The following is a 16513-nucleotide window of genomic DNA, read 5'->3' on the forward strand; positions in this document are numbered from 1 at the left end:
CACTGGGCAGCGTAAAGTTTGAAATAAGTTTGACATACCTCCTTGAGCTGCGCTTTTATCCTGCTTCATCCAGGGTAGAGGTTTTGTCTTGCGCAGGACTGCAACGAAGAAACCGCCCGTGTCTTGATGGTGTGGCAGTATCCTCACACTGCATCAAGAAATGGGGGCATACAGTTTGTATATAGCAATAATAATGATACAGCAGTTATGCAGACACTCAGAATATGTGCAACACATCCACTCAGAGAGGGTGCTCAAGGTGCTCTCAATGAAATGTTCATAAAAAGGAAATGTAGTCTGACAGTGTTCCAGCAACAACATACATTTTTAGCATGTGCAGTAGGACCTCGATTATCCGGCCATTGATTATCCGGATTCTTTGTTATGCGGACGTCGACTGGCTGACATATTTTTCATGTTTTCATGTATTTTCAGTGCCAAATTTCACTCAAAACAAACACACATTCAATAATTATTGCGGGAATACACAACAAGACATATTCCAATCATCGCAGCAGACTGCAACTTTTAAGTCAGGTCGTGAGACAATATGACAATGACTGATGCGTGCTTGTCACTGGCACTGAGAGCACAGCAGTGGTTACAGTACAATGCAGTGGCAGTATTCGACAAGTCACAATATTGATCTCATTTTTTCTCAATATCAATCAAACAAACAAACATGGATGGATAGCTTACTTGTATTTGGTTTTATTTCTGTATCAATTTCTGAAGTATGAAACATGACAATGCCATGTAGATAATCATGATATTAGTGAATTGGTAATAATATGTGTATACCCCAAGCATGAATGCTAGAAAGTGCTGTATTTGAGCATATCTTTCTTAACCAGCTAAATTGATTATCTGGACACCTGCTTGTCCGAACGTGGCCGGATAATCGAGGTCCTACTGTGTATCTTTTTACGATATAAGGAATACACATCAGAGTGTTTGAGAGGATATGTATCATCCTTTCCAAACTCTACAACCTCTGCATCCTTTCTCTGGGCAACCACTACTGATGGGCGTTGCCTAAAACATCACTGAAAGACTTGTAACAACACACCATGGTGCACACAATTTCTTCACGTATGAAATGCCATCTTCATGTACAAAATGCCATTATATGCTTTACATATGAATCCAATCTGCATCAAAATCAATTTAGGAGTAGTTATTTTGCTACAGGTATAGGCAAAGAAGGGATGGGGCTGAGCCTGGATACCTGTTAGTTTATGGCAAGGCAGCACGGTGGCACTAGTTCAACAGTCCCTGACCAGTAAAAATCACTGTCGGACCAGTAACTTTTTTCAGGAATGGACAAGTAAAGCATGAAAAACTGGGTACCTACTGGTCTGACAGACAGGTCAGACCAGTAGAAAAAATGGATTAGTGTTCAGCCCTGTTTATAGTAATGCCCTTGAATGTGTGGTGCAGAAGCATTGCTACTCTAAATTCATTTCTGCTCTAAAACACACATATATAGCACCATTTCTTGGTAATTATTGCTTGTATTATTTTTTAAATGCAGAGAAGTGACACTAAGGTCTGTGCTGGAGTAAAGAAAACAAAAACAAGCTTACCATCTTTGTAGATTCAGAGCCTGCGCCTCCTCCTCTGATGGGGGCCAGAAGGAGGGCTTGTAGCGCCTCCTCTTGTCCTTCTCTTCCCTTTCCGCCACATCCTCCATGGAGGTGAAGATTTGACCTTTGTCATCTATGACCTGAAGGTCAAATTACAGGGAAACATGTCATTTGGTGACAGAAAAAAACATAACAACTCACAATGGAAACACTATGAACGGCGTGAAGTAGTATCAAATTTGATGTATTTAATCAAGTATGATTATGAATAGCTAACAATCTCAGCAGTATACATACTTTATTTGTTTCTGACATGCTAACTTCAATTAATTAAGGTTATGTACCAAGTGAATCATGTAAGGTCAATTAAAATGGGTAATAAAATAAAATGATTATATGGATCCTAATCAAATGAATGGTTGAGAGCAATCACGTAACCAAATTTTTGCCCAAAATGCCCAGAGGGCATTAGTTTTTATCATGACATCGTGTACTAATGACCAGTACTAACGACTGCTCAGAGATATGGGCATGACTGTAACTTTTGCTGTAATCACGCCATTAAAATGACATCACAATTATCACCATTGCATACTTAAGCAATGCAGTCAGTTACAAGTGCGTGCTTGATCACCTATTTACTGTAAACAAATTTGTGTTCAATACCAGTTGGTTTGGGGCATTTCTTCTTACATTCTGCTTTTTCACAAGCAAGTTCTACATGTAGCTGACAGGTATTTAACCATAAAATAAGGTAAATGAAACATACTTCATAGAATCATTTCATAAGGCAAGTTATGAACAGGTTTAACTTTCGGGGTGTTTGTGGAGATGCAGCTCACTCTCGGATTTTCATAATGTTGTGCAATATATACAATGCTGCGCTTCATGCTCAATGTGCTACATATCTCGATCCATACACAAATTTGATGAATGGCGCAAAATGTAGCAAGACTTCATGAGATCACAACCAAAAAAGTGAATCAGTTCATAACTGCACTACATTCTTCGATAACAGTACACAAAATAATGTGTGCGACAGCATGCATATGATTAACAAATACACCAAACCCATGTGAGCCTCTGTTTCAGCCGGGCTACATATCACATGTGAAGAGGGTGTCCAATCTTTGGAATTCATTCATCATTTGACGATGTTTGTCTGAGCAGCAGGAGACTGTTTTCACGACCTTGAGATTCCCAACCCTTTCATCACACCTGACAAGAGGAAACATTCATACTAACCTTCCAAGTCAGCATACCCTGTATCCGCTTCAGACCAGGTAGCTCATCTGATACATCCACTAGCTCAACAGCACCTGGGGTATGGGGAAAGACAGAGAGATGGGCAGGGGGGGGGGGGGGGGGGGGGGGGAGAAAGGAAGGGAGAGAAGAAGAGAATTAGAGGGGAAACGAAAGGCAGAGTGAGAGAAAGACGGACAGACAGACAGACAGACAGGCAGAGAAACAGACAGAGGGGAGAAACATATTCAGACAGAAGAAATCAATATGCTTGAACAGATGAAACTACTAATTGTTATTGCCCCTTAATTGCAAATGAATGTTGGAATACACGGTGATGAACATAATGTATGATGTCAACAGACAAGCATACAAAATATGATTTTCCCCCTTTATGTGTGTGTTGGGGGGGGGGGCAAAAAATATGCAGAGAGCAGACATACCAACACTCAATAAGGTTTCAACTAAATACCTATGCTAAATGGCAGTCGATGGCTGATACTGCTGCAAACACAGTAAAATCTCTTTGATGTGTCAATGATTTCAGAAATGATTTAAAGCCGGTCAGGTTGATCACACTTTGACTGCCTTCAAATGATTAGCACCATTTCTAAATAGTTTTGTCTTTTTTTTTTTTCTTTTCCTTTTTTTTTTTTTTTTTTGCATTCACCATACCTTGACTTTGCCTAAGGACATCAGCAACAACAGCCTCGTTCTCAATAGGATTGAAGGAGCAGGTTGAGTAGACCAGCCTGCCACCAACAGCCAGGAGCTCGGTCCCTCGAAGGAGAATCCTCCGCTGCAGCCTGGGAGATGTCAAGAGCAGAATAAGAATGGATGGTTACATCTCTCAGGTGTGAAGGATAAACTTTCTGTGTTTACATAGTTTACAATTGAGTTGACCCTTGGCTGCACTCACAGCGAGTGTGATTCATCCACTATTCCTTTCCGGAGCACTCCTGCAAACTACTGTATACACCATATATTTCGCGAGGTTTTTATTTTTTTGTAAATTTCACAAGTCGGGTGCCATTCACAAATGTAAAAACATATGAAAATATCAACCTGATCCTGACATGTATGTGAATGAATACACATAGACACTATATGTTACCGTGCACCTCAAAACGAACATAAAGTCGCACACACTGATTTTGCGTGAGGACTGAAAATAAGTGAAATGGGTCAACCTAGCCGAACTTGACTTTTTCATATTTTCTGAAAGAGCGGGTCTTCTTTTACATTATGCTAAAATTTGGTATAATAAAACGGACAGGAAAGTGTGTTTTTTTAGCAGTTTATCTCGAACATTTTTGGTAGAAAAGTGTGATTAGGTGTGTCTTTAGAATCCGTTTTTCATTTCTGAAAAACCTTGTCCACACTCTTCACTTTCAACTCTAATAACTTTTGAAAGGATAGTGCTACTGCTTTGAAAGTTGGCATTAATTATGGACAGAATGTGTTAATGAGGCATGCTTAATTTCAGTTTAATCTGATAATCCCTTTATTGTTGTTACTCTGGTGGTTTACTTCCTGTTTTTGTCCCATTCATCGCACAGCCAGCACGGTTTGGTAAAGATTCAGCGCTTGAATAGACACTGTACTTCAGAGCCTCTTTTCTCAGTTCACACTTTTCCTGAGTTTGTACTTTCTTTCCAATATTTAGATAGGTTAGGAGAGTCCATTTGATTTGAGTTATACATCATTTTAAAGCTTAAAGTCTGCTCTTTTAGAATATGGTCCTAACTAAAAATTCATGTCTGGCGACTTTTTGTTTGTTTTGAGGTGCAGGGTCACATATACATTAATTTTCTTTGTTCATTACTGTGTTCCACGATCGTGAATTTAATCACTCAAGAAATTGTCAAGAAGTGCAGATTCGCCCCCCCCCCCCCCCCCCCCAAAAAAAAAAAAAAAATTAGACTTGCTAAATATATGGCATATACAGTACTATTGACATCTTGTGCAGAAAAGTTGACAGCAGCAGTGTAGAATATAGCATTTGTGATAATCAGGAGAAGATTGCTGATCAGCCCATCTTTCAAACAGGAGCTATTGTTAAAATATACCACTTTTGTCCTACATGTACCCGTCTTTCCTTTGTGTAATTATATATACATGTGTATGTAATGTGGTATATACATGTGTGTGTGTGGGGGGGGGGGGGGGTGGGGTGGGGTGGGGAGGTAAATTCTATCTGGGCATGCACTGCACACAAAATACTTTTAGCATTTATTGTCACTAAGTACTATTCACATTATTTGATGGCAACTTCATACTAGCTGTCTGCATCAAAGAATTTCACAGATTTCCTTCAACTACCAAGACATGTCAGGTATTACCCATTTCAAAGATTTCCTTCAACTAACAAGACATGTCAGGTATTACCCATTTCACAGATTTCCTTCAACTAACAAGACATGTCAGGTATTACCCATTTCACAGATTTCCTTCAACTAACAAGACATGTCAGGTATTACCCATTTCACAGATTTCCTTCAACTAACAAGACATGTCAGGTATTACCCATTTCACAGATTTCCTTCAACTAACAAGACATGTCAGGTATTACCCATTTCACAGATTTCCTTGAACTAACAAGACATGTCAGGTACTTCCCATTTTTTATAGACATTCTTCTTTCCTCACGAGAGCCCAAGATTTGATGGAAGAACTATGTTCACTTTACAATATTCAATTTGTTCTCATAAGTGCAGAGTATCAAAATTGCATCACACTTCTTCCTTGTCCTTGCAAATAACAATACAATAAAGGGACCTGAGGCCTTTTGGCTACTGAGTTGCAAAAGACTGCATTGCATATATTTGAATTGTTATGCAAGCTGCATGTGATTTTTTCTTTTAACATCTTTTTTTTTTTCAATTAGGCAATCAAATGAAATGCCACTTTAATGGGTCATAATATACTTGTCTTAGATGCAAACGGTATGCAGTGCTAGTTGATCTACTAGCAGAGGAATGGTTCATTTTTTTTTCCCCAAGCATTTCTAGTACTCTCTTGAAATAATCACAGATTAGTTGCTGCATTCTAAACATCTTCCTCTGTGAGGTGAACTTTCCTTGAAGACACTGCAAGTATGGAAAGTTATTCTTTGGAAGATTACAGGTCATTAAAAGTATTCTCACATACAACTTTTCACCATCATGAAAGACCCTCCACAAAAGCTTCCCCTTTGTATGCTTTCCTCCACCTCCAATGTTTGCTTTGTCATTGTTTTACAAAAGGGAGAATATCATGTCAATTTGGTCGGTGACGGTTGCTTACGGATGTAGGTTGAAGCCACTCAGCGGAGTCCACTTCTTCCATATGGCATAGTTCTTCCTCAGTGTACCATCACCACTGTGACACAAAAACAATCAAATAAACAAACAAACAACAAATGGATAAACATACATTCCCTTAAAAAATCATGAAGTTATTAAGAAACAAGACAGCTATGTGCCTGCTTCTATTATCCTTTCTTCTCAGTAAAGACCTCCTAATAGAAACTGAGCATTCATTTGTTGCTTTTTTTGACAAACTATTTTGCTTAGTGGTGTAACCCAGCAGCATAAAAAAAAATAAAAAAAATAATGACAATGCTTGCACTTTAATACAGACATAACACCAGATACTGCAACCGAAACATACTGTTAGAACTGATTGATTTCTCTGAACTCTTCTCCAGGAAACAAACAGGAAGAAGTACCAATAACCCAGCCATATATAATAGAGAAAAATTTGTAGAACTTTTTCTTTCCATAGGTATGTTTGTTTTTATTGCTTCAGAAGTTTTGTTTGGAGGTCAGAGTGTAAATCTAGAGAGCTCAAGTCACTGACAAATATCAACTTTAGTGCCAGTATGTAAAAGAATATATGTGACCCGCTACAACAAAAGGATCCTAAAGTCGCTGACGGCCGAGCCGAGAAAATTGAGTTTGAAGTCACATCATCTAAATTGGTCAAAACAATCAGATTTCTCTTTTTGGTATAATTTTGTAGTCTAATGTTTTGTCCATCATCTGCCAAAATTTCGAAACTAAATGATCAAAGGAAAGGCAAAAAATCAGTGTTTTCTGGGCCATGATTTTCCGACTTTCAATGTAAGAGAAATGTGTCCGAAGATTTGGATTTAGCGCCGCAGCTAGACTCCGCCCCTAGCAACAAGGGAGAGATCTTACTGGTCAGGGCGTGGCATCCTGATTACCGATTGGTCATGCGGAGACCGCTTTCGCTAAGCTTGACTGAACATGGCAGAGGTCGCTAGGTGCGTGCTTCTATTGTCAAGCGGTGAAAACTGTATTGCCTCCCCATGATCATGATAGCGTCGGAAGGACAACTTTGAAGGCGTTTTTCTCGAAACTCTGATTTCCTCAACCACTTGACATACACTGATAAAATCATCGATATGTCTGCAACCGAGTACTTTTATGAGTTGTGCTGTCCATGAAATTAAACTAGAAGAGTACAGGAATAATATCATGCCATTTTCAGAAAACTGTCCTCCCCCGACTTTCGGATCCTTTTGTTATATCGGGTCACATATGACAAAGTAAGAACTATAGCATTCAGCAGACTTAATATGAGGGAGAATACAATTCACCATAAAACCTTACAAATGCTTTCTAAAAACCAAGTATCAGTCTTTCAGGGAAAGGCAGGGATGGTTATGTCAAAGAGGTTTAACGAGATGCTCAATAATTTCCAAAGTGGCAAAAGGAGAGAACTCCACTCACCCACACGGAACGTCACACAGGATTCTATCATACTCCAGATTCACCAGCTGCCCGTCTGGGCTGGGGACACGCAGCCGTGGAAACACGGATGCATCATGGTTGACCACCATGCAACAGGGACTGTTCAGACGCTTGGCCTGGTGGACCATGATGTAGCAACGTCGATTGTCATCATCGTTGCCAATGACGAAACCCTCTGGAAGTGGGTGACAAAGCACAGTAATATGAAAATAATGCCTATTGCAAAAGAATGTTAACACATACGACCATATTGACTTTCCAAATGTAGCCAGATTTGGCTTCTTGGATTGTTCCTTGACTGGTGAAATGTGGCTGTAACTGTGAGCAAATTATCTCTGACCTCTTTGAATACATCATTGTCAGGAAAATGGTACAGTTTAATACTGCAGCTTGATCAAGTAAACATACATCACTTCACTCTATACTGATTGCCACATGTCTTTGGAAAATGTCACATAAATACAGAAGATTGTACATGCAGCATCAAGGCAAGCTGTTTAACTTGCCAAGGCGCCTTGTTTTAGCCAAAAAGGCAACTAGGCAATTTTTACAAATCACCAAGGCGCCTTGTTTAGACAAGAAGCAAAAAAGGCAACTTCTACAAAGTTGCAAAGGCACTTTGATTAAAACAAGAGAATGGGAAGACGACTGGTACAAAAGTCGCCAAGGCGCTATGTTTAAGACAACAAGGCGTGAAGGCACCTTGTTTCAGCCAAAAAGGCGACACGGCGAATTTTGCAAATTGCCAAGGCACCTTGCTTAAAACAACAGGGTGAGACGGCGACTTCTACAAAGTCACCAAAGCGCCTTGTTTAAGATGAGAAGGTGAACAGGCGACTTGTACAAAAGTCGCCAAAGTGCCTTGTTCCAGACGGGGGGCGAGAAGGCGACTTGTATTAAGTCGACAATGTGCCTTATTAAAGATGAGAAGGCAAGAAGATGACTTGCACAGACTCGTCAGCGACTTTCAGATCCTTTTGTTGTGGCAGGTCACATATTCCTAAGCATAATTAAAGTAAATGGAATTCAACATATCTAGAAAAGGCATAAAATGGAAAGTCTCCATTCCGTATGGATTTATTTATTTATTCATTTATTCATTGCCACTTCCCCTTATTTACTTCCATACCTGGCCATCCAAGCGTCTGCTCAGCATGTACCATCTCGATGAGCTGTGCCGTCTTTGAGCCAGGTGCCGCACACATATCCAGCACTCGGTGGTGGGGCTTAACCTGCATCAGCAGAGGTGGGATCATACTGACAATTTCCTGACGACTGATATTGCCCTGTAGCAATGGAGGAAGATAATAATTAAAAACATCACAAATGACTACCAAACCGGCATACACACAAAATCAGTTGTTGTTGTTGTTTGATTTTTTTTTTTCAATTGTTCTAATGTGTGAAAGGTTAAAGTCCATAGTTTCATAATAGAATATGAGAATGTTGCTTTCAGTGAAATTCCTCCAAGAAAGTACTTTGGAGCTGCACTTCTATACTGGTGTTAATTTGGTGAAACATGGAAAAGTTAAATTACTGATTACGTGAAACATGCGGATGTAGCACAAGGTTGCACCGGTATTCACACAATAAACCATTGCCTTCTACTCACACTCTCTGTCTCCGAGATGAGGAAGAGGTGAAGTTTCTCCAGGGCGGGGAGCTTGCGGATGTTCTTCCGTGTCAGATTCAGCTGCCATGCCAAATCATTTGGATACCTGTAAGAAGCAGACCACAGTCAGTTAACCCATTCAATACTGAATTTTGAAATCCCCACAGACTTAATACACAGGCCACCAAGTGCCCGTAGGGAACGGGTCAATCTAATTCTTGCTGCCTTTCAACACTGGTGCATCATGAGAAGCTTCATACTTCAAGAAGCATTAAAATTATCTTGCTGGTTGGTTTTTTTGTTTCTTTTTTTAACACTGTCGAAATAATCAACTATTCACTTACTATCATTAAGTTTACAAAATGTATTATGTACACTGTATGTCTTGGAACAGTCTGAGAGGGCTTTCCAAGTTCAGATTTATTGGACATGTGATGTACTGGTTAGCTATACACTAGAGCGGGGAACTTGAATAGCATCTGAAGGGATGTTCCTTATGTCGATCAAACAGTAAACGATGTGGCAGAAAAGATGCATATATGTGGCTAAGGAAAAAGTAGGAGCATCACTGTATCACTCACCATGGGATTGGGAAAGGTCTCGTCTCCAGGGCTTCCTCTGAAGTGGAGTTGAGCAGCTCACTGAAGCACTCACTTTTCAGGTATCTCAGTACTTGGTTGGACTGTCTGTATGAAAAATGAATAAAGAAACAATCAGCAAAAAAGAAAAAAAAAGGAAGAAAATGCATGACAGAAAAAAGGACCAGGGCCCTGTTTCATAAAGCTGTTCGTAAAGTTACGAACAACTTACGAGCGACTGGTGATCAGTTCTGATGTGCTATACTTATTAGAATTTCCATAATTCAGCACAAGAACTGATCACCAGTCGCTCGCAAGATGTTCGTAACTTTACGAACAGCTTTATGAAACAGGGCCCTGCACTTACATCAAACAGTAGGAATGTGGAACTTGTCATATTGGTTAGACTACATCTCACTCATTACTTCCTTAACAATGCAATTCCTTGCAGGGTTGATAAGTGGCAACACCTGGTTCCTATAAGTAATGGGGTTACTGCAACTCCCCTCATGTACATCAGAAGGTTCTCATAAGAGTCAAAGTACACTCAACAGGAGAGTTCAGATATAGATTGTCTTGCAAAAATATGAAAATAAAATCATAGATATATGAAACATTTACATCATGAACTGTAAGTTCTTGACTTGATATTTGATATTTCATTGGTTCCTATTTTCCACTAGTAAGTGAAGTACAGGATTACATTTAGTTACTGGCAAACGATTTTGCCTTACACTTTTCTGATATCACAGATTCAGAAAGGAGAGGAGAACAGGAAACATGGTGTTGTTGCAAACCTCTCTTATTCATTTACAGTACACCACCATGCAAACTTTCAAACAGCACAGGAAAACATAATATTGTCAGTGACTGAAAGATTTCTGAAAACATCAAAGAGAAGAAGAAATTTCAACAAATGTTTGTACTATGTCATGAAAAACCTAGTGAGAAATTGGTTTGTATGTTGTGACTGTTTTTAGTCTAATGAAACATGATCAGTTGCACAATGAAATTTAGAACTGTTCCTAAAAGAGGAGAAAACTCAACATTGTTGAAGTCCTTTAATCCAGATAATACATCACTTTACTATACACACCATAATGCCATTTAGTTTTTAGCTAAAGTTTAGCAGTTAGAATACTAAATCATAAATATCTGGGTGTACACACGCAAAACTTTGAAATAAATTTGGGAGTTTCATGAGAAATCAAAGAATTTCCTTACAAATATTCCCTCGATAATTTCATTCACTCCTGAATCTGCTATTCCACTCTGCCAATGTGATGGAGAAGCAAGCACACGTCAAGTAAGCTAGAAAAATGCCAGGCATGACTGAACATGCTTGCAAACCAGAACACCACACCATCAAAAAAGGAACAAATTTCTCACCCTCGGAAGCCGGTGATCCGGAAGACAGATGGGAGGTTGGTCTTGAGGATGCTCATGAAGTCATTCCACTCTTCCTCCTTAACCAACTTTTGCTCCTGGAGTTTGGGAGATACAAAAATACACATTCAAAATATATAAATAAATGAAATAAAAGCACAAAAAAATGGAGCATTATGATAATGGTGGACTGAAGCCTGTGTAGGAATAGATGTTCAGCAGACAAGCAAATTAATATTAAACTGACTTTGTAAAAGCTTGATCAGGTGAAGAGTACCTTGAGCAGCATATTCTCATCACATAGTCATTTACAAGTGAAATTATTGTTTGTTGCTTTATTTGTTTGTTCAGAATCACATCCTTCAAAAGAATGCATTAATAGGTCCAGTGACAATGTGTATTGGACTACTTAATATGCATTTGCTAAGATTTCAACAACTTTGTTAATAACACAATCAAGTCTCAACTATCAGTATAATTTCTCTTTATGTGTTTTGTTTTTGTTTTGTTTTTGTTTTGTTTTTTTTACAAAAAGAGAAAACAATGGTTAGTTGTTATGATCCACATACACTGCAAATAGTGTTTTGGTTTGATCAGAAGAGTTCAGTACTTGGTGATATATGTCTACAAAAATCAGTCTTCTAAATTACTTTCTGATAAAATCTCCTAGCCAGTCTTCAGTGGCTTGATTGGCCAATTAGGCGAATCACAGAAATAAAAATTGAGACCAATAGTGCATTCATCCCAAGCCCTGTGAGGCATTCCCAGTCAGGCTGTCACTCTTATCTTACCTTGTAGTAACCTTCAAATGCTGGATTCTCCATCTTGACTTCTGTGTAGCCCCCTTGATGGTCCCCAGATGTTTTGCTTTGTTTCCACTCCTAACAGTTAAAAGACAAAATTAACAGAAACATAACAAAAGAGAACAAACCAGATACTGGGATAAATACTGTTTGACCCACACATATCTTGCCAGTAATCTTGATTTTCCTTAATTACATCTTCAATAAGTTTTACTTGACAACGGCGTAGCCAGGATTTCATTTTAGGGGGGGCGGTTAGTCCGCGAGGGAGCGAAGCGACCGAGCTTGAGCAAGTGGAGCGAGCGAGGGGGGGGGGGGGGGGGAGGGTGTGGGAGGGGGGGTGTCCCCCCTCCTACGGTAAGAACTTTTTGCATTTTGATGTTGTAAATGGTGTAATTTGATGCATGTTTTTGCGCGTTTTATCGACGTGAAACAGTCCCACTTGTTTATGGTAGCAGTTTATTTTGATGTAGATTATTATTGAACAATTTGCCTATAAAAGGGTATAATTTAGATACACTTCTTGTATTAATTCTTTTCACTGAATATCATGAACGCGACTGAACCCGAGCGAGCGGAGCGAGCGAGGGGGGGGGGGGGTGTGGGAGGGGGTGTCCCCCCTCCCACGGTAAGAACTTTTTGCATTTTGATGTTGTAAATGGTGCAATTTGATGCATGTTCTTGCGCGTTTTATCGACGTGAAGCAGTCCCACTTGTTTATGGTAGCAGTTTATTTTGATGTAGATTATTATTGAACAATTTGCCTATAAAAGGGTATAATTTAGATACACTTCTTGTATTAATTCTTTTCACTGAATATCATGAACGCCACTGAACCCGAGCGAGTGGAGCGAGCGAGGGGGGAGGGGAGGGTGTGGGAGGGGGGTGTCCCCCCTCCCACGGTGAGAACTTTTTGCATTTTGATGTTGCAAATGGTGCAATTTGATGCATGTTTTTGCGTGTTTTAACGAGTTGAAACAGTCCCACTTGTTTAAGGTTGCAGTATATTTTAGTGTAGATTATTATTGAACAATTTGCCTATAAAATGGTATAATTTAAATACACTAATCTTCTTGTATTAATTCTTACACTGAATATCATGAACGCTGTCTGTTCAGCAATCAAACAGAAAAAGCATGCACACGAGGGTGTACAGGGGCATATCCCCTGCCACACGAAGGTGATTTTGCGTTTTCAGACCTAAAATTCAGCGATCTGGTGCAAATTTTTGGTGCAATACTTTTTCATCGAAGTGTTAAAATCACGGAATTTAGCTCTTATTCCGAATGTGCACCATCTGTGTGTATGTATAAAGTCTAGTGAGGTAGAGCTTAGGGGAAGGAGGATTCCCCCTCCCGCTCGTGGAGCTTTTGCGTTTTTAGAATTGAAATAAAGCGATCTGGGTATAGCCACAGTCTACTTCTATGCATGGCGGGGGGGGGGGGGGGGGGGACGAGATCTCCACCCTTCCCTTCCGGTGGAGCTTTTGCCTTTTTAAGGTTGAAATTGAGATATCTCGTATACGCATATTTGATGGAATCAACATTTGGGAAATCACCAAAAAAAAAAAAAAAACTGATGGGGGGGGGGGGGGGGGCTGAGGAAAGGGTCGATTAAAAGGGGAAATTCCCCTTATACATGAGGGAACCTTGAGTTTTCGGAATATAAGTGATAAGTCTTGTGCACTCAGAATTATTCATAATTTTTTGTAAATCTAAAAAGTGTACTTAGCTAGGGAAAGAGGCACAGAGGGGGAGGGTTTCCTAAGCATGAGATATTTTGCATATTTTGAATTGAAATTCAACGATCTGGTGCACACTTTGAGTGAAATATTCAAAAAAAAATCTTATTTGATGAAAGGTTGCAAAGGAGACCCGCTTCATGTGCATGCATACAGTATACACGCATTTTTTTTTTCCGCCTCCCAAATCCCCGGTCCAAATCTTAGGGGGGGGGGGGGGGGGGGGGGACTGCCCCCATCGCCCCCCCCCCCCCTGGCTACGCCAGTGTTACTTGATCATTTTTACTTCTCTCTCTCCCTATCTCTCTAAAGAGAGAGAGAGAGAGAGGGAGGGAGAGAAAGAGATATATATCTCTCCTTTGTGTTTGAGGTCAAAGTGTTAAAATTAATACCACGGAATATATTGTATATATAGTTTCAGCAAAATAGTTTCTGGCAGACTGCCTGGTTTTCTCGTAACAGAGGAACCAGATAACTATGGTAAATGAAAGCCATTGAACACCCGATATAGCTGTACATCTGAGCAGTCAGAGAAGGTAACGTTGACAATGCTTGATTCTGAAACAACAATCTCACACAAGTACATCTCAGATCCCAGGAATCCATCATAGATTTGAAGGAATAGACAAGTACACATATGTACATTTATACAAATTCAGTAAAAGTAATGCAAGTCCCACAAGACTAGGATCAGAAATCCAAGATCCTCAAAGCACAACCTTCAATTCAAAATATGGCTGGTGACAGGAACTTCATGGTTATTGCATCAAAGCTGTGGAGCAATATTCTCTTGATCATTTGGCTGCTCCTAATCTGAAAACATATTATTCTTTGAAATCCAATCTCCAGCTCTGCACTGGTATATGTTTATGTGATGCATATGAGTAACTAAAAAATGTGTACATACAATGACCCATTGGTCCGAATTCACGAAGGTGGTACAATCTTGTCCATGGTTTAAACCATGGACAAAGACCATAGAGCGCCAAGTGTCGCATGGAATATTTCCTTATGAAAACAGTCATTTCGTCAAAATGACCATTTCATTCAGAAATATTGTCATTTTGTCACCAAATAATCATTTCGTTGATGAAATGACTAATTAACAAAATATTCCATGCGACATTTGGCGCCCCATAGTCTTTGTCCATGGTTTAAACCATGGACAAGATTGTACCACCCTCGTGAATTCAGGCCATAGTGCGGCATTCAAAGGTAATTTTTATTTACTATTCTGCATTCTGTTATTAACTGTTTCAATTTCTTTTATTTCGTAAGTATTCTGAGCCTCATGGGGAAAAACAGTATTTGCATTTAATTGTATTGTATTGTATTGTATTGAGTTGTATATTAATCTGAAACTTCATATTTTGGTCTAGTTTTTGTTCCTATTGTTGTTGTTGTTTTGCAAAGCAAAGCAAAGTGGTTCATTGCATTGTTTAAATTGTAATTGAGAGTACAGAAAGCGGTTGCATTTTTTTTTTCACTGTGTCACAGTATGGTTACCCCTATCAAGTCAAGCTTTGTTAAAATGGCCAAAAGTCAGCACACCTTAAAAATCCTTTATTACACAAAGAAGGAATGTTACAAATATTCCTTCCAAGGACAATGGCAGAATGGGGTCTTCTAGTACCTACCAACAAACACCCCAACTGTTGAAATAAAACTTTTAAGGCAAGATTGGGTGACGTATATATTTTAAATTTCATTTGGGGGCCCATTTTTAATCCATTCACTCGTTATTTATTGCATTCCTCTTTTTTTAAGATCCCTTTGCACGAGGCTTGTCTATACATTTAATTTACAATCTAAGTTTGCAGCACCAAGCTGAAGTCATGAAATGTCACACAACAGCAACCACACAATTCTTCTCCATAACTTTTAAATGATCAATGGTGCAAAAGAATGAAATAAGACAACTTTTGAAGAAAATAACATGTTACAATATCGTCGGTGATAAACCGACTTCGGCTACTTATGACAAAATTCAAGTAAATTTTTGTTTGTACTTTTAATCTGGCTCATTGACATTTGTCATTGAATGACATTGCCAACAAATATTGAACTGCAATGAAAGCGCAGCAGCTGCGCTTGCTGGAATGCTTTTGCTAGGGCACTGGCAAGCCAATAATTATTGGTATAAAAGTGTTGCCCTGCCGCAACTATAATTAAAGAATAACAACATGCTATATAATAAACAACCTTTATTCGACTCAACGGGAACAAAAAACACGCACACCAATTCTATGCAGTTTACTGCCACCACGAAACGGCAATGTCAAGGACTAGAGTATCACTAGCGTACACAAATTCCAATATATAGGACTGAACATATGCGCTGCCAGCACGACCTGGCGATATTTTTTAAAGAGTTCATACATTGTCTTACATTCTTATTCTGTTGCTTCTTATTATATCTTCGCCGTTTCCCCATTTCTGCCTTAGTAATTGATGTCCAAGACTGTTTTGACCGCCAATTCACGCTCTTCTTGAAAACAGACGAACTCAGAAGAGGAGATCCTCGCACATGAAATAAAAGTCGCATGTGGTGCAACATTAGACTTCATCGAACAGTCGTTTCAATCGGTCGTGTCGTCAGATTTCACTGCAAAAATATTGAGTACAAGATAAAGGTTACTAAACGATAATAAATAAGAGCATGCCATTCTTTAGTGTTTAACTTGTTTTGCTGATCCCGTATCAATCCAATTATGTATTATTCTAATACTGGTGCGGTCATGAGGTCTCTTTCCTCTTTTTCTTCACAACATCGGCTTAAAAAAGGTCGAAAATATCTAAGAACAACAA

At 39.2% G+C, this 16513-nt stretch overlaps 1 protein-coding gene across 1 annotated transcript in view; it reads right to left on the reverse strand.

The window, feature by feature from the left end:
* Window positions 1-16243, reverse strand: part of LOC139723185 (RNA cytosine-C(5)-methyltransferase NSUN2-like) — a 34677-nt gene extending 18434 nt beyond the window's left edge. The window contains exons 1-12 of the mRNA XM_071634442.1: window positions 16095-16243; window positions 11953-12042; window positions 11165-11259; window positions 9779-9883; window positions 9198-9303; window positions 8715-8871; window positions 7565-7760; window positions 6114-6188; window positions 3504-3634; window positions 2832-2905; window positions 1587-1726; window positions 39-148 (exon numbers count right to left, since the gene is read on the reverse strand). Of these exons, the coding sequence (XP_071490543.1) occupies window positions 39-148; window positions 1587-1726; window positions 2832-2905; window positions 3504-3634; window positions 6114-6188; window positions 7565-7760; window positions 8715-8871; window positions 9198-9303; window positions 9779-9883; window positions 11165-11259; window positions 11953-12042; window positions 16095-16139 (1324 nt within the window). The 5' untranslated portion in view covers window positions 16140-16243. The remainder of the gene's footprint in view (window positions 1-38; window positions 149-1586; window positions 1727-2831; window positions 2906-3503; window positions 3635-6113; window positions 6189-7564; window positions 7761-8714; window positions 8872-9197; window positions 9304-9778; window positions 9884-11164; window positions 11260-11952; window positions 12043-16094) is intronic.
* Between the last annotated feature and the right edge of the window lie 270 nt (window positions 16244-16513).

This window comes from Diadema antillarum, unplaced genomic scaffold, assembly GCF_040938485.1.
Source record: "Diadema antillarum isolate AM-2024a unplaced genomic scaffold, OU_Dant_1.0 scf00000182, whole genome shotgun sequence".
In the NCBI taxonomy this organism is placed as follows: Eukaryota; Metazoa; Echinodermata; class Echinoidea; order Diadematoida; family Diadematidae; genus Diadema; species Diadema antillarum.